At 36.8% G+C, this 27,013-nt stretch overlaps 1 protein-coding gene across 2 annotated transcripts in view; it reads left to right on the top strand.

Moving 5' to 3' along the window:
* Nucleotides 1–19,196, top strand: part of tmtopsb (teleost multiple tissue opsin b) — a 38,655-nt gene extending 19,459 nt beyond the window's left edge. The window contains exons 3-5 of one of the 2 annotated variants that reach the window (XM_051882921.1): nt 5,512–5,745; nt 15,796–15,830; nt 15,929–16,186. In XM_051882921.1, coding sequence (XP_051738881.1) covers nt 5,512–5,745; nt 15,796–15,830; nt 15,929–16,052 — 393 coding nt within the window. In that variant the 3' untranslated portion in view covers nt 16,053–16,186. Of the gene's footprint in view, nt 1–5,511; nt 5,746–15,795; nt 15,831–15,928 lie in introns of both variants that reach the window. The other variant, XM_051882920.1, reaches the window with a different exon arrangement.
* The last annotated feature ends 7,817 nt before the right edge of the window (nt 19,197–27,013 follow it).

Here is a 27,013-nt window from a genome sequence, read left to right as displayed (position 1 = left end):
CAGTTCTTTTGTACAGATTTTTGCCTTGATTTACAGTCTGGATGAGTCGACACTAGTTGCCAGTCCGCAGATTTTGACTTCACAGAAAATCACATAATGTATGATGGAGCAACGCTATCTCACGACCAATTTGTACGTATTTTACGAGGTGGCTAATTCGTACGACCTCACTCATACGAATTCACACGATTTGTCTAAACCCCAGTGATGGGCGTTTAATATTTTTGAAATGTAAACGAAAAGAGGCAGGGTTGTTTAATATTTGTTTTTGTTATAAATACTGTATGCAGACATTGAAGATAATCAATGAATGCGTTGCCTGAACCACTTTTGTGAGGCTAATAAAACGAAAAGAGGCAGAGTGGTGTTTTAGCACATTTAATTTTATTATTGCCTAAAATACACATGCAGAGATAACCGGAGTAGCCAGAGCAAGCTGAGTGACGTTATCAAGTACGCTGCTGTGACATTTGCAGAATCACCGGGCTTGCTGAGTCTAACTTAACTTCCAAGGACGCAAGTCCGAACTTTGCGAACTTGGTATTGAGAAACGCCTAAGGTTTATAACGTTAGCAACACATTATTAGCAGCTGTTTGATAATGTAGTCAAGCAAAAGGCTACTCATATTAATAATCATGTGTCCGATGTTGTAAAAAGCGATTCTATTGTGCAGCAATTACCTCAGTAAGTTAACCGAGTAGATCTCTGAGCTTGTGCGAGTGAGTGGAGGCGGGGTTTATTTGCATATTCATAGATCTGCGTATACTAAATGAGAGTTACATTCAAGCTATTTTAAGGCAAGAAGAATTTTTTTTTTCACAGGAAAAAAAATGTTTATATATGTCACTTTGGTGATCAAAGATGGGTTTTAAGGGATAAAATGATTGACTACAGGGGGACTTTAACTTTTTTTTTTAAACTATTTATTGAAAAAAACAACTCATTAGAATCCTCTATGATTTTGATTCACTAAAAAGAACCAGCTCATAAGAGTTGTTTGTTCATGAATCATACTACCCTGGTTGTTAGCGTTAACGATTCTGAACTGCCGAAATGAGTAATCAGTAATTCCAGTCTTACTTCCATAACTTACATATGTAACAATGTAACATATTTGCATAATCCCAACTTATGGTCTTCACTGGCCACCCATGAACAATGTCTACTTTGACCCGCCCTCAAACACCGTAGCTGGTTCATGTTGTGTACATGTCGAGAAGACGCTGTTTTCAGCTCTGCAAAAGCAAATTCTCTTTGTAAACACTTCCAAAGAATGAGGACGGGAAGATTCAGTGGTTCTGTGCAGCTAGCAAGAACAAATTTCTTGCCATTTTTATCTTTTTATTGCATTACATTCAATACAGACCACAAGCAAACTCGCATTCACAACACTTTTACGGATATGCCAAACATTCAGGAGCATAGAAAAAAAAAAATTTAAGGAGTATCACCATCTTGCTAAAGCCTTTAGAATTTAACCCACCCGATCAGCAAAATATCAGGTTCACTGGAGAGCTGAAAGATATACTCGTGTTCCCCAGACTGCTGACAGACATTTCATTTTCTAAGGGAGACTGTTGTTTTATCAGGATCAGAGAAGACCACAGTGAGATCTCCAAAAACAACGTTTATTTTGCAGATCTCAGCTGTGATCACAGCTATAAGAATCTTCTCAGCAACATAATGTTTGACGTCCACCTACCCACATACCTGAGGGATCCTCCCTGACCAAACGCGCTCTGACAGTCACAGGATATGCCACGCGCATTAGCATCTCCTTCACAGCGCTCCATCCTGCTGGGTTTGCCACCTTCTGACTGCAGGGCTCACACGCACCCCGAGGGGAGAGCCTCATTACCACAACACTACCACAACATCGGGGTTAGGTGTGTAACGCACTTCTAGATTTACATGTACTCGCTCGCTCTAATGATGCAACTTTGCGGATGGTTGCAGTTTGTCTCTCCAGGCGCATTTTAGAAGTTTGACAGCTCTGGATGTCATCAGATTTTGGTGTTTTTTAGATTTTAATCTATTCAATCTCAATGTCTTGTTTTCGAGAGCTGAAAAAAAAATATTTATGTATGCTAATAAGGGTTTGAGCGTTGATTGAGCCTTTGCTTTCACACTCCATGTGATTATTGTAATGTTCCCAAAGCATATTTTCTGTCCTACTTAGACTAATTTTCCCTATTTCACAGTTTATTTGTTTAATCCATTTAGCATTTCGCCACTTTTAAATAACCGCTTATAATTGCTATTCCCCAGCAATAATGTTTCATCAGGAGTTGTGCTGTAATTACTGGAATTCATCTGAGGATTACGGAAAGCGGACACACACCTACACAGACAACACAACAAACTCACTGTGATTCACATCTGAGGTTGTCCGTCTTTAGTCTGCTCTGCTTGGCATCCTGTGTTTAATGTGACCACCTGCCAATCAAACTTCAGTTGGGTTGAAGTTGTGGATGACTTGCGGGGTACAAACTGCCCTTTTTTTGTCCACCCACCTCAGCGCTGCATCTCAAACAGCCATCACGTCTTCTCTAGTTCTTAATTGGTTGAGCGGCCGCAGATGTGCCGCTGGCTGTGGCCTCCGGTGATGTTCTCCACCATGACTTCACACCCCCATAAGCCTTCACACCTCACAGTCTGTGTTATTCACAGTCTGCACCCCTGTGTGGTGCCCTTCTGTGAATATAGGACTTTTTAATGTAACCAGAAAAGCCAAAAAACTGTGGCGCAACTCAATGGGGAGCCTATTAGCAACTTGACATTGATCTGACATTCTGCTAAGTAATAATTTGTTAAGTTGCGGCTTCTGCTCAAGGTGGATGGTGGAATCAAGGGTGCCTAGTGATGACTGCCTGTGAAGAAAGGGCTGCACTGGTTCCACTGCATTGCTCTTAATTAGCTCTTAGTCAAAGCCCAATTATGTTACTCAGGGCTCTGGCCATTACATTACATTCCAGAGGTACAGGCCCATCGGGAAGACATGTGTTCACGTTGTAATTTAAAGTATAGCATATAATTCAAAGTGCTGTATGACTCTGGTCATTAAGATGTGTGAGGAAATGTGGCATTAGAGGTGAATTCTTCACATTTTAACAGGGCTACTTCCCAGTACATACTTTCTCTCTTTTTCCTACCAGTTTTACTTGTTAGTTTTTGAGTATTTGTTCATTATTTTCCAGTAAAAGAACATTCTTGTAAACATCAATTTACTTGTTTAAAGCACAGCTGTGAAAGAAATTAATACTTTTTTTCATATCTTGAATTAAAGTTTTTTTTCTGTTCCCCATTTTTTTCCTGTTTAAAGCATAAATCTAACAAAATATAGGCTAGTTAAATTTAACCTTAAAACAAGAAAACAACATAGGTCATTTTACATTGGACCAAACTGTATGTAAAACATTTATATCATGTATAGAGAAAAAAAAACATTTAAAATAATTTACATTGATTTAAATATGTAATAAATTTGTATTTAGGAGGAGAAACTTCAGAATTGGGTTGCATGATGTTTGTCATTAACCAGTTCATGGTGCACTCTAAAAAATGCAGGGTTGTTTCAATACAAATTTGGGTCAAATATGAACAAACCCAACCATTGGGTTAAAAACGTAGCATTTTTTTAGAGTGGCGTTTGTAGTTTGAAGATCCCATGTCAAAAGTTGATCACATAAATTACTGCTAAACATGTTTATAATTTACATACACTGCTGTTAAGAAATTTGGGGTTGGTAAGATTTTTTATGTTTTTTGTAAGAAGAAAGTGCATGTATTTCATAAAAAATGCAGTAAAAACAGCTGTATTGTGAAATATTACTACAATCTAATAACTGTTTTATATTATAATATATTTTAAAATTTAATTTATACATCTGATGGCAAAGTTGAATTTCTTTAAGATTGAAAGTCTTCAATCACATGATCCTTCAGAAATCATTCCAATATGCATGAAAACAGTTGTGCTGCTTAAAGGGTTAGTTCACCCAAAAATGTTATTTCTGTCATTAATTACTCACCCTCATGGCGTTCTAAACCCGTAAGACCTTAGTTCATCTTCGGAACGCAAATTAAGATATTTTTGATGAAATCCGAGAGGTTTTTTTTTAATCTTCAATAGAAAGAAACGAAATTACCACATTCAAGGTTCAGAAAAGTAGTAAAAACATTGTTAAAATAGTCAGTGTGAATACAGTGGTTCAACCTTAATGTTATAAAGTGATGAGAATACTTTTGTGCGCAAAAAACAAAACAAAAATAACGACTTTATTCAACAAATTTATCTCTCCCGTCAGTCTCGTATGCAGTTGACGCAGTTCAGCGCTTCCATTTACGTCCAAACGCCGACTCCGAGTATTGGCCGGCTCCTGTGTCAGCATCGCATGCATGTGTCCTGCTGCTCACGTGAACAACGTCTGCCAAACCTGAGCTGGCGTTCTGACGTAGAACCTGGAAGCACTGCTTCATAAATAGCATAGGAGAATGACAGGGGAGAGACGAATTTGTTGAATAAAGTCGTAATTTTAGTTTTGTTTTTGCGCACAGAAAGTATTCTCATCACTTCATGACATTAAGGTTGAACCTCTGTAGTCACACTGACTATTTTAACAATGTTTTTACTACTTTTCTGGACCTTGAATGTGGTAATTTTGTTGCTTTCCAAAAAAAATAAATAAAAAAACTCTTGGATTTCATCAAAAATATCTTAATTTGTGTTCCAAAGATGAACGAAGGTCTTACGGGCATGGAACAACATGATGGTGAGTAATTAATGACAGAAATTTCATTTTTGTATGAACTAACACTTTAATATTTTTGTGGATTCTTTTTTCAGGATTCTTTGATGAATAGAAAGTTATTTCAAAATAACTTTTTTTTTTTAATAGAAATCTTTTGTAACATTGTAATTGTCTTTATTTTCACTTTAGATCAATTTAATGCTTCCTTGCTGAATAAAAGTATTAATGTAAGTAAATGTATCTGTATTTAAATATTTTACTGGAAGTAAAGACAAAAGTACTGATAAAGAAAATGACTTTATTCCACATCCACATTGCGGTCTGCGAGTGAATGGCAGTGCAGAGCACCACTGCACCAAACTTAAGGGACTAAAGTTCAACCAAAGTAGCAAGTCTCAGCTCTTGGGCACCTACACCAAAACAGCACTTAGCAGCTGTCAGACAAAGTGCTACGACACTGAGAAAATGGTGCATCATGCTCCGTAGGCAATTCTACAATGTGTAATGGGCCTTCTGTTCCCATTGTTGTGTTTAAGGGTCTATTACAGACCAGAGTAATCGATTCATGGATCCATTTCTGCCAAGCTGGCCTGAAGCTACATACTAAACGTTCATCTAATCTGTGAATGTCTGCATATACAGTTTTATCACTTTGCCTTAAAAGCAATGACACATCTGCCCAGTGTAATGTCATGTTCCTCACATCTCTTTTATTTTTCTTTGTCTCCTTTCCCCTCTTCCCTTATCACAATAACAAAGGTGAGCCGGATCAATACGGTGGTCAGTCGTAAACGGGAGCAGCGTGTGCTCTTCATGGTGGTCACCATGGTGGTGTGTTACCTGCTGTGTTGGCTGCCCTACGGGATTATGGCCCTGCTAGCCACATTTGGGCGGCCCGGCCTGGTCACACCAGCAGCCAGCATTGTTCCTTCCCTGTTAGCCAAGACCAGCACCGTCATAAACCCCATCATCTACATCTTCATGAACAAACAGGTGGGTAACAGAAAAGCTACTGATCAGTCCATGTGCATGGCTATTTTTGTTAGATCTTCATTGGACGGCTATGATATGAACATGACTATTACAAGTTCAGCACGTACTATACGTATTTGAATGCTTACTCACTTAAAAATGGATGAATGTCATTGCAAAGAAAGAAAACACACTTTAATGCTAAACATTTCACAATGACTAAAGACCCGTTCACACCAAGAACGATAACTATGAAGATAACCATATTTAATAACTATATAAGCGTCCACACCAATGAACGATAACGCTCTGTTCATTCTAAGTGCGCTAGGCACTTAGATGCTCAAGCTCTTTAAAGCGGAATGGATTCTGATTGGCTGTCAATGATTTTATCGTTCATCAGCTGGAAAAAATCATTTTGAAAGTGATTCCAACAATATTGTTTTTCAGTGGCGTTATCTTTATAGTTGTGGTCTGGACTCTGCTATTCTTATGTTTAGAATGATTTTTAGATCTCTTTATTATTATCATTATAGTTATTGTCCTTGGTGTGAAGGACCATAAATAATGTGAAAAGTTTTAGCATAATTTCTTTGCTGAGTTGATATTTTGTAAGCCAATGCATTGAAATTAATGCGAGGCATGGCTTAACTCTCTATATGCTTTTGTCACTACTGTGTTTTTGTAATGAGCACATGCTGTTCTTTGCTATATTTAGTCTTTAACAAAGTTTTTCATTAAAATAACACACTGACAGCAGGATCACTTGAGTTCTCTCATATTTAATAAAGTTTTCAGTTAGGGTGTCATTCCCAAAAGTGCATGATCAACACCTCAATTTAGTAGTATTTAACAGCACAGATCACACACACTAATTAGTTAAAAGCTTTTTTGGACAAGTAAGTCCAAACTGCCTTCAAATGTGAAATATAGGAACTTTGCTTGGGAACTTATTTTTGATCAAAACATGTGGGCTGAAAAAATGAGAAAGCAGAATTGTATGAATGTCTGGGTTGCTTAAAGGATTAGTTCAGTTCAGAAGTAAAATTTCCTGATAATTTACTCACCCTGCATGTCATCCAAGATGTTTGTCTTTCTTTCTTCAGTCGAAAAGAAATTAAGGTTTTGGAGTAAAACATTCCAAGATTTTTCTCCATATAGTGGACTTCAATGGTATACAACAGGTTGAAGTTCCAAATTGTAGTTTCAGTGCAGCTTCAAAGGGTTCAACATGATCCCAGTTGAGGAATAAGGGTCTTGTCTAGTGAAACGATCAGCCATTTACTAAAAAAAAATAAAAATTGATATACTTTTTAGCCACAAATGCTCGTCTTGCACTGCTCTGCGATGCGCCACGCATTACGTTATCACGTTGGAAAGGTCACGCTTGACGTAGGTGGAACGTATCCGTATCCGAAGCTCCATAAAAATAAAAATCCACTCAGTTCCTCTAGTCAAGTCATTATAGATTAAATTATAACCTTTTATGGGCTGTCAAATTACAAGGCTGTCATACAAAGACCACATGATTTAAACTGTACCATTTGAAAATTTCATTAAGCTGTAATATTAAAATTCAGGTTCTCAGGGTCAGTTTTTCATTGGGGAGAAAAAGAGGACAAGGAGACTGAACAAGTATTCAGCTTTTTTCTTTTACTGGTTTTGAATTGTATTCTGCTAATAACCTCTAATCTCTCTTTCTGCTCATCTTTTTCCTCTCTTACTCTGCATTGTAAAAGATTGATCTGAGGGCAAAAGCTGAAGGAAACAGTTTGAGTTTTTTATTAGTTGAAGTTATCTACTTATTTTATGAAAATGTACTGAATGAACTTAAAATGTCATGTTTCCACAAATTTGAAATTATATAGTGAGATTTCTTAAAAAGATAGTTCACCCAAAAATGAGATGATTCTGTCATTTACTCACCCCAATGTCATTCCACAATGCCAACATTACCAACCTTCTTCAAAATAAAAGAAAGTCAGGTTTGGAACGGCATGAGGGTGAGTAAATGTTGACAGAATTTATATTTTTGGGTGAATCAACTTGAAAAGAGTTCTATGTTGACTTTTCCCTTTATTTACATGGTTTTGAATTGTTTAGTGTTATGTTCTTATGTACTGTACATTTCTTTAAGTAATGTACATATTGTGGAGAGCAAAGTGCTTGGCTTAAATTATTGAAAAACCATGTGGATGCTCATGACATGCATGAAACTTACTAGATGAACATTTTAAGTTACTACACATGATAAAGCCAACAACAATCATGTGAATTAAACTGGCAATGGGCCAAACAATGCAACAATATTGATTATTCCAGCTCCAGTGCATGCTAGAAAGAGGGAAAATGGGACTGAATCACAAAACCATTTTTTCAGTTTTATCATTGTATTTGAAGTAAAAATGCATTAACCTGCTAAGTTTGTCAGAAAATCAAAATATGTTGAAATAGAAAAGCTGCTTTAAGATGAATTACTTGTTTTCCTGAAACCAAAAATCTACAATATTCAAGTAAACCATTGGTTGTTGTTGGGGGTTTTTTCCCCAGTGATATTTACTTTATCTTTAGATCATATTTTACAGTATGCATTCTCCTGTAAAGCTGTTCAAATCCATTCAATGCAGCTTTGATGGCTGGTTTGTATTCCATTTGTATTTTCATTCTGGTTTATGGCTGGACAACACAATGAAACGGCAAATAGGTTTGCTGTAGTCTTTGGAAGAATGCACAAACCATTTGAGTGAATATAATCTTTCACTGCTTTAGTTTGTGTTTGATCAAGGATTATATCTGAGTATGTTCAGCGAAAGCAGTGGAAAGTTTTCAAAGAAACTTTTCATTCAAAAAAGCACTTCTTGTATATGATCAACTGATACAAGATGCACATTTTATTGTTATTACTGAACTTGTGTATATATGAACAGGTTTTGTAAAATCTCTTCTGTATGGGTTTAAGCTTCTGCTCCAAACAATTGCTTGTGATAAGACTGGAGATGAAGACTTGGAGAAACTAACTTTGACTGTCATCGGAGACACCAGTCACCTGTATGTCATTTTCAGTCTTCAATTCCTCCCAGCCCGTAACCATGGAAACTGTGAGTTGAGGCGAGTTGAAGACTTAAAGTGCTGTACAGATTCAAGTATCTACTCGGCATGTGTCGATATGACCAGCGGAGATTGAAAGACAGCAGAAAATGGAAGAGTATGGAAAAAAAGAGCGCGTTTTGGAGTGCGAGAGAGCTGCGAAGTCCCTGAGCCAGTGAGTAAATAACTGTACTGTTATTCAGCCCAGGTTCAGGAGCTGTCATGCTGTGTGGTAATTGCATTTACTGTTTCCTCTTTCCTGGGACAGAAAGAATTTTCTGGCACATTTCACATTTTCTCCCTTATTAAGAGCACAATGTGTGCTTAGGGGAAGCATCAGTATGCTGAAAACCTCCCTTGTTCATTAATTGGCAATAAGAGTCACAAGCATATGAAAAATGCACTGCAAAAAAAGTCATTTTTTTAGTATTTATGTCTTGATTTCCAGTGAAAACTTCCTTAAAGCATCCTTAAAACAATATATTTTCTTGAGAAGCAAAACCTTATAATAAGTGGAAGTATCTTGAATTAAGTTTATTTTTTCTTGCCACATTTGCAGATTTTTGCACCTATTTTTGTAGTGTGCAGATCACATTGCAGAGATTTTGTTTTATTTCAATCATGACAATAGTTAGTTAAATACACAGTAAAATCCCCAGAGTTAAATCAACTCTGCTCAGAGTACATATGGTCCCTCTCTAAATAGTGTTAAAGTAACACTGAAGCAGAGTTAAAGTTAATGAGATAATTAAGCTTAATAAGGCTGTGACTGAAGTAAGTAAGTTCTTGTGTTTCTCTTTTCTTCAGAGATTCTTGTTAACAGCAGGTGTTCATCACTAATGTGCAATCATTAATTAATTGCTTAATTATCTCATTAACTTTAACTCTGTTTCAGTGTTATTTTAACACTATTTAGAGAGAGACCAAATGTACTCTGAGTAGAGTTTATTTAACTCTGGAGATTTTTCTGTGTAGTTTTAGCATGTAATTAAATATAGCAATATTAATGTATTTGGTCTTGGTGTACTAGATCTGCTACACTACTGCTGTTGCTGCTGCAAAGCAAGTATGGACTTGTTACTGCTAATAGGGATAATTACACTGTAAAAAAAAAATCATGATTTATCACATTTTTTCTTTTGTCAAATCAACTTAATAAATGATAATTAATGTGGTTCAGATAGCATAATATTTTGAGTTTCTGTTGATTAAACCAATAGCCTTCATTGTATTAACTCTTTTTAAAGGATTAGTTCAGTTCAGAATTAAAATTTCCTGATAATTTACTCACCCACATGTCATCCAAGATGTTCATGTCTTTCTTTCTTCAGTCGAAAAGAAATTAAGGTTTTTGAGGAAACCATTCCAGGATTTTTCTCCATATAGTGGACTTCAGTGGGGTTCACTCGGTTAAAGGTCCAAATTGTAGTTTCAATGCAGCTTCAAAGCGCTCTACATGATCCCAGAAGAGGAATAAGGGTCTTGTCTAGTGAAACGATCAGTCATTTACTAAAAAAAGGTCTTATCTAGCAAAATGATAGGCCATTTTTTAAATAAAAATGTATATACTTTTTAACCACAAATGCTTGTCTTGCACTGCTCTGCGATGCACCACGCATTATGTTGAAAGGTCACGCGTGACATAGGCAGAAGTACCGTGGCAGGGCGAAAAACTTCATATAATTTTCTCCTCCAACTTCAAAATCGTCCAATATCGTTGTTTTACCTTTTTTTGTAAAGGCCATTTAGCTTAATCTTTGCACGGTGGCTTTGTAGACACTGGATCGGTACTTCCGCGTACGTCACACGTGACCTTTGTAACGTGATTACGTCATGCGTACGGATCACAGAGCTAGTGCGAGCATGTGTGGTTAAAAAATATATATATTTTATTTTTTTTAGAAAATGACCGATTGTTTTGCTAGATAAGACCCTTATTCCTCGTCTGGGATCGTGTAGAGCCCTTTGAAGCTGCATTGAAACTGCAGTTTGGACCTTCAACCCATTGTACCCCACTGAATGCTTGAATGTTTTCCTCAAAAACCTTATTTTTTTTTTTCGATTGAAGAAAGAAAGACATAAACATCTTGGATGACATGGGGGTGAGTAAATTATCAGGAAATTTTCATTCAGAAGTGAACTAATCCTTTAATTTCAATAAACTTAAAATTTTAAGGCAACCAGGTAACTTACTTTTTTAAGTTAAACCAACCATTCTTTTTTACTGTGTAGATGTTTTACTGCAAAACAAGACAAAAATATAAGTAAATTATTTTTATATTATTCATTTTTTGCTGTAAAAGTGAAAAGTGACTGCAAATAGACTTATTTTTGCACACTATGTGAGAGACAATCGGACAAACAAAATTGCCCACTTCTGAAGTAAGAGCTTTCCAGAGAGACAGGCAGTTCATCCAAGCACTGGGATCAGTTATTCCGGACCACCTGTGAACAGGTGTAGCATAATTGGCGAGGAAGTTCTGTCCTTCTCTCCCAAGCTCCTCAGCACCCCGCTGAGAGCTAATCATCTCCTTTCCAGACCATCATCTGCTCAAAAGTCTGCTACCCAGCACTCCTCTTTGATCCAGATTGTACCCGGCTACCCCAGCCAAAAGAACATGCACTTTTCCAGTATATGCTGAAATTATTGTTCATTATCCGCTAGAGGTGAGAAAGGTTCCCTAAACCCCAACTGCTTAAGTCAAGTTCAGACTTTGTGAAATTTGCAAAGATATTTTTTCCCTCCCTCTTCAGTATAATAACACTTGTCAGATTTGTACTGGTCAGATGAAGTCTGAGCATTGAGACATTCAGACGAAGTCTGAACTCTCAGGCTGATAGAAGACTGATATCTTCTGGCAGGGATTTGATGTCCAGGTCGGATCTAATATATTTGATATTTCTGACGTGAAGATCCATCCAATCTAACAGCCCCATGAACTTCCATTGTAGATGCCTTGATATAACTATGGGATGAGTTTGGTAATAAACATTTTGCCACAAATACTGGCAATAGAGTTTAATTTGTTTTAAACCAGGAACATTGCTTTACTTACGAACAAAATTACACAGACTAATCAACAAAACTAATGTCATAATCCTTGTAAATTCAGTTAACGGCCATGTAAAATCAATGTGCCATATGCACTAAATCTGATTCCGGTTGAAAGACCCAGCCAGATAATCATGATAACTGTCTTACAGCATGTCCAGATGCAAAGCCACTTTCTGTGCCACCTTCGTCATCTCTGCGGGGTTCACCAGATCTCCTGCCAGCCCCTGTAATGAGTGTGCGGATCTGAATCCATTTATAGACTCGTTCCTCCCACCTTAGACTCATCACACACATTCCTCACCTGCTCGCTTTCCCCAAAAAAACCTTACAGAGCTGCACACCTGCGACGGCTGACAGCAACATGATCAATTCTCAGATTCATTACATTATAGGTCATCCATGTCTGTAGAAACATTAAGGACATGTATGTCTGGACTAGCTGTGGATTTATTGTGGAGGGATAGACAGCGTTTTAGGAGGACTATCAGTGAGTGCCGTGGTCATGCATGATTGCTTCCCATCAGCGCTAACAGAACACTGAATGGCCATTAACAGGCTCAGTGAAGTTAGATGTCTTGGGAAAAGAGTGTATCTGCAGTCTGCCATTAACCGTGACCCCTTGACCCTAATCTAAACCCCTGCAGTGGTCTGTCTTTGACTATCTCTTTTGTTGTCGATCTATTTCAAAGGCACTGATAACTAAATATCAAAAAAGCATTTATGTTTCAATACAGCAATCTTTCAGGCATATAATACTATACTAAGCGACTAAACTGACAACACATGATGGTTCTGCAGTGTTTGGCATCTTCTGAGGAAATGTAGTAGACTATAAGTATACAGTGAACATGGAAGTATACTAAGTACACTACGTTTTCTCAAGGGGTGAAATCTCGCTCTGTGTTTTGTCGATTATGATACTTTAAACTGCTGAAAAATCATTGGAACAGTTTTTTTTAAATGTTACACTAATATTTACTTAAAATGCTTCTATCTTTAATGCATGCTACAAAAAAATTCGGTAACACTTTAGTATGGGGTCCAATTCTCAATATTACCTAGTTGCTTATTAGCACTCATATTACTAAGATATTGGCTGTTTATTAGTACTAATAAAGCAGATATTAATGCCTTATTCTGCATGACCATATTCTGCATCCTAACCCTACCCAATACCTAAACTTAACAACTACCTTACTAACTATTAAAGGATTAGTTCACTTTCAAATGAAAATTAGCCCAAACTTTACTCACCCTCAAGCCATCCTAGGTGTATATGACTTTCTTCTTTCTGATGAAAACAATCGGAGAAATATGAATAAATATCCATTCCTGACGCATCCGAGCTTTATAATGGCAGTGAATGGGGGTCACTAGTATGAGCTGAAGAAAGTGCTTCCATCCACATCCATCCATCATAAAAATGTGCTCCACACACCTCCGGGGGGTTAATAAAGGCCTTCTGAAGTGAAACGAAGCATTTGTGTAAAAAAAGATCCATATTTAGTTATGAAGTTATGAAATCAAATATCAAGCTTCCGCCAGACTACCTTCAGTATTCAAGTTACGAAGAAAGTGTAAACTGGCGTCGCGTCAGTTACACTTTTTCCGTAAGTTTATTAGGGAAGGCAGATGACGTAGCATAATCTTTGTGAACTGCAAGAGTTTTACACTTTCTTCGTACGTTGAATGCGTTGACTTCGTAACTTGTTTAAATATGGATGTTTTTTTACACAAACGCATCGTTTCACTTCAGAAGGCCTTTATTAACACCCCCGGAGCTGTGTGGAGTAAGTTTACGATGGATGGATGTGGACGGAAGCACTTTCTTCAGCTCATACTGGTGACCCCCATTCACTCCCATTATAAAGCTCGGATGCGTCAGGATATGTATTAATATTTCTCTGATTGTGTTCATCAGAAAGAAGAAAGTCATATATACCTAGGATGGCTTGAGGGTGAGTAAAGCCTTGGCTAATTTTCATTTGAAAGTGAACTCCTTTAACAAGCAGTAATTAGGAGTTTATTGAGGAAAAATCCATAATTAATAGTTAGTTAATAATGAGAATTGGACCCTAATCTAAAGTGTGACCAAACTAATGTGAAGGTTTAATTTACCAGAAAGATTTACTTAAGTATTTATTATATATATGCTTCACAATTAAATCTTTCTTGTTCATTTTGTGTCATGTTTCTGTGTTTATCAAATGCCTTAAACTTTGTTTATTTCCAGTTTGAAATTCGGTTTTTGAATCCCAGTTTTTTAATGTTTTTCAAAAGCCACTGTTCCAGAAACAAGGAGGATTTTAAAGGGCAGATTAGTTACACTCTCCTTCTGAGGGAACAATTCATGACTAGCCATTCATCTACTCAACACTTGCATGAAATCTTTTTGCAATCTGAAGGTGGTATAGAGCCATGGCCACACAAACATTTCCTGATTTTTCCTGCAAAATGGGTTTACTTGGAGCAAAATATATTGCTTTGTCATTGTTTAAGGTTAAAATAAGTGTTTCTGTTACAGAAATGGAATTGCTGAACCTTTGTGACCAATGCTTACACCTCTATTTTAGTATTCATAAAACTCTCTTCAAAGTTTTGGCTGAATTTGTCAGTTTATTGGTGAAGGTTGTTTTGTGAGGATGTGGTAAATCTCTCACACATATCGACAAAACACCTCCTCTTGGAAAAAGTGTTTTTCTCCTCTGAGACCTTTGCAGACAGTTATGATTAATTACAATAAACCTTTATCTATAATGAAAAGTGCAGCGTAAGAACACAGCGCTAGCTTTGGACCATAATACATTCCTTTGAGTTTTTCTGAGTATCCACTGCGCTGTGAGTTAATGTGTTTTTTCTCAGCTTAAATCAGCCCACTTTGCTTCCATCTGTGGCGACCTGATGGTCAAAGCCTGCAAGCTGTTTCCTCTGAGTGTGTGATCCGCATGCGGGGAATGTAGAGGTATATACACAGACGCTCAGCGAGGGATTGGCACCTTCAAACAGGCATCTTCATCACTCTCAGACAATCTCTGCCTACACTCCTGCTGAGAGGTCCTGCCTCCGTTAATGAATTTTGTGCACAGAGAGCTTTCAATTTGCAAACAAGCCTGTCTACATTAGAGGAGACAAGAGCTTTAGCTATTGTTCCAGGGCTGATGATTCCCACGTTTGGCTGGTATTTTATTATTCCTGCTGTCTGTACAGTTGCAAATCCAGCAGCGAAAGGGAGAAATGAGCTGAGCTGTGCAATCAAGTGAACATTCAGGCGTTGTCTTGTTTGTCTTTTGACTGATAATGTGCATCTCCTTCTCTTAAAGAGGAAACTCAAGTTGTTCCAAACCTGTTTGACATTCTTTGTTCTGTGGACCTACAAAAAAGATAATTTGAAGAAAACTTTAGTGTTTTTTTCCCCATACAATGAAAGTCATTGGTGTCCAAAACAACATTGGACTCCATTGACTTTCACTGTATGGACAACAACTATAATGAGAACTATAATAAGTTTTAAGATCACAAAAGAAGATATTTTGAAGAAAATTTCAGTGGTTTTTGCCCATACAATGAAAGTCATTGGGGTCCAAAACAACACTGGACTCGATTGACTTTCACTGTATGGACAAAAAAAACTAAAGGCCTGTTCAATAACTAATGAAAACTATAATTAGTTTTAATAATAATTCTAATTATATGAGAATAGGGAAGTCCACACCAGTACTATAACAATACTGACAGAATAACAATATCACTGGAATCAGAATTTCAGAATCCACTCGACTTTAAAGAGCTCAAGGATTTAAAATGGCAGATGAAAATGCAGAGCATGCTTATAACAGAATGTTATTTTCCTTTGGTGTGGATGTAAATATAGTTATCATTGAACAGGCCTTAAGACATTTTCCAAAATATCTTCTTTTGTGTTTCCACAGAAGAAAGAAAATCCTAGGTTGGGAACGAAACGAGGGTGAGTAAAAAATGACAAAATGTTCTTTTTTGTGTGTGAGCTATCCCTTTAAGGATTATAAAAGTAATCCCTGCTCTCAATCTGTCTTTGTTCGTCAGTTTTGCAGATGTTTCCATGCGCTCGTCATGTGCACCACCCCAGAGAGAGGCTCCAGCTTTAAAAACTCCTCCAAAGTCACCAAAACTCTCAGGACAGTGCGACGCGCCAATGGCCAGAATGTGACCTTCGCGGTGGCCTCGGCTGGCCATCCTACTATCTGTGCCCCAAACAGCGGAGGGCAGAAAAGTTCCTCAGAGTGTGAGAAACCCTCTCCTGCTGTGGGCCAGGGCACCAGCAGACCTGTTGTCTCTCTTGTGGCGTATTACAATGGTTGAGCTCAAACAGTCAGGCCAAACCAGCACTAATACAATGAAATCAGAGGTGACGGAGGTCACGGAGTGTCTTGGAATATGGAACTAGGACACGCCCCTCACTGACAATCATGTCATGTTGCATGCATGACCTTTCTGGGGGGAAAAAAACTAAGAATGGATATTGAAAGTGAACAGCTGGAGAAAGGGATGACACTACTCTAGAACAAGTAGGAAACACGCACATGGATCTAATTTGATAATTTATTTGATGTTTCTTCAGTCCTGGATGTAAATGTGCTCTCAGATTTTGGTGAGGTGAAACTGATGAGCTTGTTTGTTTCTGATATTTTACTTTAACAAGGACTCTTTCACTACCAGTTCCTTCCTGTGGTTGGACAACAAGTTTAGCACAGATGTGATACTTTTCTTACTCTTCTTGTAAGTCTGCTCATCATGTGGACATGTATAAGTACAGTAAGCACATGAAGCCCTGAAGCCTATATGTTGCTGAAATTTAAAGGGGTCATATCGTTTTCCTTGATCTTTTGAAATACAGTAATAGAGTTTCATAACTTCCTCCTCAATCCAAAAACAGCATCTGTTAAATATTGAACATTCTGAAGTAGGGGTGTAACGGTACACGAACATGACGGTTACGTACCTCGGTATTGAAGTCACGGTTCGGTACGGATTTGGTACCTCAGGGGGAGATAACTAAACATAAAATTGCTTCTTTTTTCTTCCTTTTTATTTAACAGTGGTTTATTGAATAAGTTGATTCTCACTCTTTAAATAAATTCAATATTAATTAACATTTTCTTAAGGATAAAAAAATCTTATCTCAGCTAATGCTGTATTCTAGAAAAACGTACCTGTACCTTACACAGTTACTGTTATAACTTGTTTTCATGACAAATTTATTTAAACATATTAAATAATTAAGACATTACTAACAGGTAAAGTAAATATAATGAATATACAAGCTAATATAGTGCATATATTTAGTGAAATGTTTCCCTTTAGAGTTCATTTCTCCAGTGAACTAACTTGCTGTGGACACTAAATGACTTGCCTGAGGTAAATGTTATGCTACATGAGATATTATTCTCAAGCTGTTTTATTGATGTCTTTCCCTGGTTGAAACACTGGTTGAGAGATTACAAGTAAACTTGTCTATGGATATCCATAGATCATCTGTTCTTATTCTTCTGCGCTTTTTCCTGTTGTGGCGGTTAGCAAACAGCGTTGCATTACCACATGCGCACCCTTCTGTATTGGAGTGTGAATCGCTTGTGACTGACTGTATTCGTCTTTTGACTGCATGCACCGTGTACCATGGCGTCCGTACCATGATGGTTTGGGATGAATACATGTACCATTACACCCCTATTCTGAAGTAATTATGCTATCAAAATTCCAAATACATGTCCACATTTACACATCAACAATTAATTTTTATTGTTGCGCGTTTAAAGTCACCATGGAACGGAAGTTGCAATAGTCTTTTCTTTTCTATTTTGACATATATCCTATTGAATCTACTTCCTGAACAAGAAAAAATGTAGGGCGGGACGTTGGATAGTTGTGGTTTGCTATTGGACGATCTCATGTGAGTGACAGGTTGTCCCGCCCTCGTGCCAGTAAACACATCATCAGAGAAGAGAAGAGATGTTGCAGAAGTTATTTTAATTAAGGATTACAAGGGCATGTATATTTAAAAAATAATAATAATGATGTGCACAAAAATAAATGATGTCTTATTTTTATTCCACAGAAATAAGAATTGTCAGTTGTCTTTAGACTTTAAGTGTAATTAAACTTTATTTCTATAAAGTAACCCTGATCGCATCAGTCAGTTCACGCAGCTCATTTCAGCTGGATTTGTTTAATGATAATCCTCAAAATGTTAGAAGACACTGAGGTGTAAGAAACCTTGACTACCATTATTAATGGACCTCAGGGAAAAGTGTTAAAATTGTATCATATGACCCCTTTAAAATTAAAATGCAATAGTCTACATGAAATCTATTTTAACATATGTTGTGTAACATGTAAAACTGCTTAACAATTGAAAACAGTCCGAGAATAGTCCTCTGTAGCCTTGCCATCATATTTCCAGGTTTAAATAAGCAAATCATTCATTTTAAGTACGCAATTTCCTTGGCATGTTATGTGAAATTGGTTGCAACCACCCATCACATGAAATCTCTTCATCGTACTGTTTACCAATACACAGAGAATAATAATAATTAAATGCCAAAAAGCTTTCATAAACCATAATGTATTGTAAAGCAATGATGCCTTGAAGCCAAAACATGACAATGGTATTCAGTTCAACTTATTTACAGTTATTTATAGCACTTATATGTTTTCGGTTTCATTTATTTTGATTCTGGTAGTTAGGTTTTGTAATCAATATTTAAATTAGTTTGGCATCAAAGGGACAGGAAATGAGCAGGCTGTTGACTCCTCAAGACTTGAATAATGAGGGGTCCCAAGTGGGGCTGTGACTGTTCTAATCAGCTGATCCGTGTTTACTAATGCAGCAACATTCACATCAGACAAGGAAAAGGATGATTTATTTCTATTATAAGAGAAATAAATCACATGTAGCTAAGATTTTGAACTCTGAAGCAGATTTGAATGATGTAGATATTTTTTATGACTTCTTAAAAGCATTTCTGACTGCAAGTGTTTTGTGTTTTAGTATCAAGTTTTTACTGATCAGTTTCATTTGCCATGTTTTGTATATATTCAGTACTTTCTTGCTAAGGTCACACTAGAAATTCAATGTAAAATGATACACTACTATTCAAAAGTTTGAGGGCAGTAGGTTTTTAATACTTTAATTTCACAAGGATGCATTAGTAAAAAGTTTAATAGTGACAGTAAAGACTTTTAGATTCTTACAAAAGGTAGTAACACTTTACATTTAGGTCTCATTTGTTAAAGGATTAGTTCACTTCAAAATGAAAATTACCCCAAGCTTTACTCACCCTCAAGCCATCCTAGGTGTATACAACTTTCTTCTTTCTGATGAACACAATCTGAGTTATATTAATAAATATCTTGACGCATCCAAGCTTTATAATGGCAGTGAACAGGGACCAACGAGTATGAGCTCAAGAAAGTGCATCAATCCATTATAAATGCACTCCACACTGTTCTGGGGGGTTAATAAAGGCCTTCTGAAGTGAAGCGATGCGTTTGTGTAAGAAAAATATTGTCGCGTCAGTTGCGCTTTTTTCGTAAGTTGAATACGGAAGGCGTAGGATGTAGCGTAACACCATGTCCTAACCAGAAGCGATGCGATAAGATTCCAGCGACAAACAATTTGACTGTCCACACTAGACGCAATGCGACAATGAGAAGCGATAAAATCAATCAAAAACCACAGCCAATCAGAAGAGAGTTTGGGCGGGCTCTCTCGGCAAGAGCACAGCAGACACAATGAAATGGGTTAGTACATAGTAAAAATCATAAGTATTACACCATTTAAACTTTATTTAAAGTACATACGGAGTGACTGAACCAATCTTTGTCTTAGAATACACTTGTTTGTTCGCATTGAGTTGACAGTTTTAACGTTCTTGTGCCCATTTATTTATTTATTATATATATATGAGGTGAATTAGCCAGTGTTGTTTTCATTACAGCTAAAAAGCTGGGAACACAGAATGATATTCAAACTCACATTAGACACTTTTAACATTACATAAAGCACATAAACAGTACCTGATATTATCATTGGCATAATTTGTGTTGCTTTTCCAGCCGCGACGTCGCGGAGAAATAGAAACCGTTTCTAAAATAGAATATTCGTGTGTCACCATCGTGGCTGGTTAGGACACGATGTAAGTGTTTTGAACTGCGAGAGGCGTTACACTTTCTTCCTAAGTTGAATACGGAAGGCGGTCGGGCAGAAGCTAGATATTTTACTTTATAATGTGTTAAATATGGATATTTTTCTGACACAAACGCATCATTTTGCTTCAGAAGGACTTTATTAACCCCCCGGAGCCGTGTGGAGTACATTTATGATGGATGGATGCACTTTCTCGAGCTTCATACTCGTTGGTCCTATTCACTCCCATTATAAAGCTCGGATGCGTCAGGATATTTATTAATATAACTCTGATTGTGTTCATCAGAAAGAAGAAAGTCATATACACTTATGATGGCTTGAGAGTGAGTAAAGCTTGGGCTGATTTTCATTTTAAAGTGAACTAATCCTTTAACATTAGGTAATGCATTAGATAACATTTTTTACAGCATTCAAGAACCTTTGTTAATGTTTATTCATGTTAGCGCATAGTGCATTAAATGATGTTAACATCACCTTTTGATTTTAATAAAAAACCCAATCTTTTGAACGGTAGTGTACATATATTTGGAGCCATGTTTTTTTATTTATTTTTTTTTTATTTAATTTTTTTAATAAAATTATCACAGATCAAGATAATGGAGGATTACCCAGAAACAGTCATATAATCTATAAGTGCATAAACACAAGCATTCAGATGAGAGCCACAACAAGTCTGTTTCACAGGATTATTTTTATAAGAGCTGGATTTGTGAAACAAACTAACAATTATATGAAAGTTTGATTACAATGTTTATTATGAGGGTTATTTGTATAATAGGGTTTTAGGTGGGTTATTTGTGTGAAATAAACATTAGTGATTATTTTTTGAGGACCATTTCTAGATGGTGTATGTGACCCATTTTTATGAGTTGCCATTCTGGTACACAGTAGTGCAACGCTGACGATGTGCAAAACATTCTGTGAATTCTGTACATTAAGCGAGAATGCTGTAAGCAGTCAGAATACATATGGAAATGTAAGATAACGGCACTTTGAAATGCAAAAAAATGCAAGTGAACAGCACGGTGAATGCAATTTTTAGACAGAAATGAAAAACTACATTTGTTACAGTCTAGTACTACTAATATTAATGCTGTTTTGACAATTTTTTTCTAGCTCGCTTGGTACAATTAAAATAGGGTTTTTGTTGTTGTTGTTGTTGTTGTTGGCTTCCTTCGATCTGTTCCTTCTTTTTTATTTTTTTTGACATGATTCAAAATGAAGCTCATACATCAAAGTGATCACCAAATCGAGATTTTGTTTTGTTGTTGTGCTGTGATTGCACGTTGAAACTGTTTGACAGACGTGTGCGCGTGTGCTAACATCTTTCTGCATTATGTGTTACCAAAGCAGATTTTTTGTTTTCCCTCTAAATGTTACAGATGTTAATGCTAATAATAAAAATATCTGTCTGCTCTGGATATACAATATGTATGTGGCTTTTATAGAAATTACGTTAAAGTTATAACATGCCTTATATACAATTTGTACAGAGAGAGGGAAGTATATTTCAGAGTTTGTGCTCTATTGATATTTCCAGATTGCTTTGCCATTGTGTATAAGAAATCTACGGTGATCTGAGCTGTCAAATATTTTCTCGGATATCCTCTAAATGAATAATGTTTCCTAATCTTTCCTACCAAAATGCAAAGGGTAAAGCATCTGCGTCATCTGTCTTTGTGACAGATGTCTTCTTTCTTAGTTTCTGTCATAACAGTGTGATGTACTGGGATCTGATTTGTGATTTGAAAATGGGAAAGTCACACCATAGTATGATAAATCCCTCTCTGAGCGAGATGAATCAATAGTCAGGGTGGTGGAAAGCTGGTGAGAGAGAGAGAAATGCTGAAAGACAGAAAGAGTTCTCATGCCTTGGAAAAAGAATATGGGCCATCAAATGCAGCAGGTGCATTAGAAAGAAGAAATATGCAGAATTAATTAAAAAAAAAAAATGGAGAGTACTATCATTTCCAGGTGCATATATTCTGCATATATTTTCAGATAAGTATGCCAAACAGCAAGAGCTTTCACTCATAAATATATAGTATATGCAGGGAGTGTTTAGAAAATGTGTATATGTGTGGTTTTAATGGGTCCATGTCAGTAAGAGTCTGTAAAACGTAGTTGGGTCTCCAGGCTTCACACTGTAAGACTGAGCTGTTGACAGTTCTATCACTTATTTTTAACTTCACACTTGCATCAATATGAACCTCAAAGCGGTCACACAATGCTCACTAATGTTCACCTTGGTCACTGTGTGTGGAAGGAAGTATGTGCACATATGAGTGTTTAGATGATTTATAAATAACATGGACAGGAAGTGTTTTTTTTAACAATGTTTTTATTTTTAATAATAATTGCGTATTTCTGAATTCACCCGAGAATGAGAAAAATGACTCACTACCATCATTTACTCACTCATGCTTTTCCAATCCCATATGACTTTCTTCCAGGAACACAGGGCTGCTTTTAACCAAGATGCATTACACCAGGTTTGACGTCATTTACATCAGAAAGGCTAATATTGGTCCTGAAAATGACGGTGAGTACATTGTGTGTGAACTACCCCTTTAATATGAGGTCATAAAACTGCGTACACAAATAAAATGCAGTTTAAAAATGTTTAAGACAAAGTTTGCAGAGCACATGTTGTGTGAACTGCCCTTGTGTTTGTGTTCATTTGCATTTAAATACAGTTGAACAGAGGAGCAGATGGTATTAGATATACACAGAACAAAACAGAACAACACGTATCTGCTAAATCAAATAAAAACTTCTCACCTTGTAAGCCATCGTAATCAATCTCCCACCGCGAGGGATGAATGTTTAGCAGTACACACTTATCCTTCTGTGCAGAAAAGACTCACTTACTGTGAACTATCGCCAAAGCCCTCAGGCCTGACCGTAATCGTTTCATTGTCATTTTGGCAGAGCATCAATGTCAATGACTTCTATGATGGAACTGCTTGGTTATCATTGGGAAAAGCATGTCATTTATTCATATTTTAAATAGATATAAGGAACAATTTTATACAGAGAATTCCTCTAATGCAGGGGAGTGTCTCCTATCATTTGATTGACCACTCCAGGCGCCACCCTAAAATAAATAAGCCCCGTGAAGCCGTGGTTTACAGTGAATTTATAATAACAAAGGGGCGTTGTTAGGCACGACATGGAGCGTGTTATAAATTCACTGTAAACCACGGCTTCACGGGGCTTATTGTTTTTATAAAATGGTTACCACACAATACAAATGTTAAAACCAAAAATAAGTATCGATGCAACTTTCATAAAGTAAAATCATTAAAATCCTTCCTTCCGCTGGAAAAAATAGTCCCTGACCGTGAACAGCAACAGAAGTTACATATATTATCCTGCATTCACACGAGGCGTCAGCGTCAACGCTTGACGGAGGGCGTGTCTGAAGCTTGTGCTGACGCGACCGTTATAGTGATATCAGCCAATCACATTACTTTCCGGTGTTGCATGAACGCAATTGGCTAGCGACTGCTCTAGAGTGTTTGCATAAGGTGATCTGCATTGGCGCTTGAAAAGTTGAGAAATCTTCAACTTCTGCCGCAAGCCGAGTGAAGCGACGATTCAGTTTGGCAACGCATGACGTCACGCATTCAAAGTAAACGAGAAGCGCTAACGCTGACGCCCCGTGTGAATGCAGCGTTACGCCATTAGATGGCGGCAGAGACAAATGACAAATGCTATAACTAGCACTGTCAGTGTCAGCATTGCATGGCAAACCGCATTAAATGTTAAAAGGACAAGATTGCAGCGGATATTAAAACAGATTTTTTTTATTATGAACATAGGACTGACCTGAAGGAAAATAAATCTGAATGCAAGATAATACACTCGGTCACTCGATATCTCTCACATACTCTTCTACATAATGTAGTAAGCTTCAATGAACAAATCAATTGGGAACAAACATATGTTTACGTTGCTAAGAGTGGTTGCTAAGACAGACGCAGCAACATACACACACAGTGGCGCAGCGATGTAATGCGGTCAACTGTATGTTTTCGGGAATTTTACAACGGCTTCGAACGCGGTTCAACCAATCAGAATCAAGGGCCGGAACTATCTGTTTTATAATTCTAAATTGTGATCACCCAAGTTAGTTAAACCTGTATTTTTTTTTTTAAATAAATAGATAGTATTAAACAAATTAAATTGATTAAAACATAAATGCTTCAAATATAGTGCACTGAAAGTATATTTATTTAAAATATAACTTTAAACAAAATGTAATGCACATTATTTGGTGTCTTCCACGTGTGGTGGTATTAATGATTAATTGATAATTAAATTAAGTGACGATCAGCTGTAGAAATTCATGATTGTTTGCGGTATACACAGATATCATCGCCATATTTTGTCATTTTTGTATTTGTGGCAAAAATGTACGCCCATCCAATCTCTCTTTCCCTCCCCGTTTTTGCCTCTCCTCTCTCTGTTACTGCCAGTTCATAGAGAGAGCCATCTGCTGATGTGCTTCTCTGCGGCAGGAGCCAGATGCCCTCAGTGACAGATTAGACGCCAGTGACCTGCAGTGACTGGCTCCAGTTAGGCGTACAGGAGGGAGCAGCACTGGCATGCTGGGCCCTCCGCTGTGGCGCACTGGCATCCTACCACCCCGCAGCTCAGTAGGTCCATCACAGCCCAACGCTTATCTCAACTGAGCCACGGCGTACAAAGACACACGCGCACCCAATAGAACGTTTAACCAAGTACAAATGCCACATGAAAGCAGACACTATAGGGAAACATTTCATCCTGCTTCTGTGTGCACTATTAATGAAATCCATTGGAGGCTGTACAGTACACGCTGCTGTGTTTATCCAAAAGAAAGATGTTTTTCAAAACAATTTCATAAAAATGCAGTTCCCTTGTACAGTCCAGAGCTATATAAATTCAACATGAAGTCAAAGTTTTACTTTCTTAAAACATGTTCCTTCTCTTATCATGAATGATTAATCAGTACACTTTATTTGGAGAAAAAAAAAAATCTTCATAATCAAAAAGCAAAAAAAAAAGCTCGCATTTTTCAACCCGTCCCCTCCAATATTGCACTATAATGGTACTAATATCAGCATATATATATATTCTGTATATGCCAATATATACAGGTACCAATATACTATATCTGATATATATATATATATATATATATATATGCAGATATTGGTACCAATATACTGTACTGTAATTATACATTATTTATTTTAGTTTTAATTTATTTTTATTGATATTTGATATCAAAATTGTACATTTAACAGTGTGTATTGCATAATTATACATTGTCAAATAGTCTAAAAAATTAATAAACATTTTCATACTGTACATTATAACGTTGTGATGTCTAAATTCACTTGTAGCATTTAAGATTTTTAATTTAGGGTGCATCCTTGCATTCCACCATATAGAATCAATTCTCTATGGATCAGTCTATCATATATATTATAAAATGGTTTCATGTTGACTTTCAGCTGTACATGTTTAAATATTTATCCACAGTTAATAAAAAAAAATAGCTCTCTGCTAGGATTTGAACATTCACGCTTGTCTTCAATGCCCTTTGGTGCCCTTTTCCAGGCCATTTGCAAAGCAGTCTCCCAGAGCGCAGTGCTCTCGTAAAAGATTTCTGTCATCGAATGCCTTTCCTGTGCATCAGAGCACAACCTCTTTAGAGATTTCCCAATGAACAGTCAAAACTGCTCCTAAATGGCTCTATTATGTCTGACCTCAGTTCATCAGTTGAAAAGGTCTGAATCGTTGCGAGTCAAACTGGGTCAGCACACCATTTCTACTGCTGTTCTATTACAGTGAGTAAATGTCATGTTTGTGAATGTGTGGCTCTGGGATATGAAAAAGTTCAATTACATTAATCACACAAACGATGATTAAAATACATCTGTGAATTCGGGGGGTGGAAATAGAAAAATGATTAAAATATTGTGATGCTAATTTGTTCCTCAGAGGGAATTTTCTGCTTAATCTTGTTTGTGAAATATTAGCTCAATTGAAATCATGATAGTTCAGTCACTGCGCTGCTTTTTTATTTTTATAAATAGCCATGTTAGTTTGAATATTAACATCTTTTATTTAAAGGGGTCATATAATGCCACTTTTACAAGATGTAAAATAAGTCTCTGATGTCCCCAGAGTGTGTATGTGAAGTTTTAGCTCAAAATACCCCACAGATCATTTTTTATAGCATGTTAAATTTGTCACTTTTTGAGGGTGAGCAAAACCGCTCCATTTTTGTGTATGTCCCTTTAAATGCAAATGAGCTGCTGCTCTCAAGAGGGGGCGGAGTTTCAAGAGCTCCTGTTAGCAGTGCTATTTACCTCACGCAGACTTACTGAAAATGTCAGAAACTGTTCAGCATTTTATGTTCAAAACGGAGTCGGACAATGATGGAGAGACTCAGAAGTGATAACATGTAGAATGCAACAGGACATATCTGAACGGTTAGTTGATTAATTTATGTAGCTGATGTGGAGTTAACTATCTTAAAGTTATTGATTAGCATATTCTGTCATGATAATCTATAAATCGCTCGTGTAGGAACTGTTGTAAAATGCCTACAGAGCCAGAGAATATATGCTGCATGAAGATAGAACAGGTATAGTTTAGTTTAATTACGGTTATCATGTTGTCATCTTGCTTTTATGACATGATATTGCATTTGTGTTGAGGCAAAATCTGTAAAAGTCATGTCATTTTAAGCCTTTTTAATCTTGAAACTGCACTTTCAGGATTCAGAGTAAAGATTTTGGTGGTAAATTATATATTGGTGGTTACTCTATGAATTTGTACAATCTCATGTTCATGTACGATCTGCTTACGTCCCACTAGTAGTTGGGTTTATGGGTTGTGGTGGGCCTTCATGCTTACGTTTTTTCAAAAAAATCCGTACAAATCACATCATACTAAATTCCTACGAA

Source organism: Ctenopharyngodon idella, chromosome 23, assembly GCF_019924925.1.
Source record: "Ctenopharyngodon idella isolate HZGC_01 chromosome 23, HZGC01, whole genome shotgun sequence".
NCBI lineage: Eukaryota > Metazoa > Chordata > Actinopteri > Cypriniformes > Xenocyprididae > Ctenopharyngodon > Ctenopharyngodon idella.
This window is presented reverse-complemented; position numbering and strand designations above follow the sequence as displayed.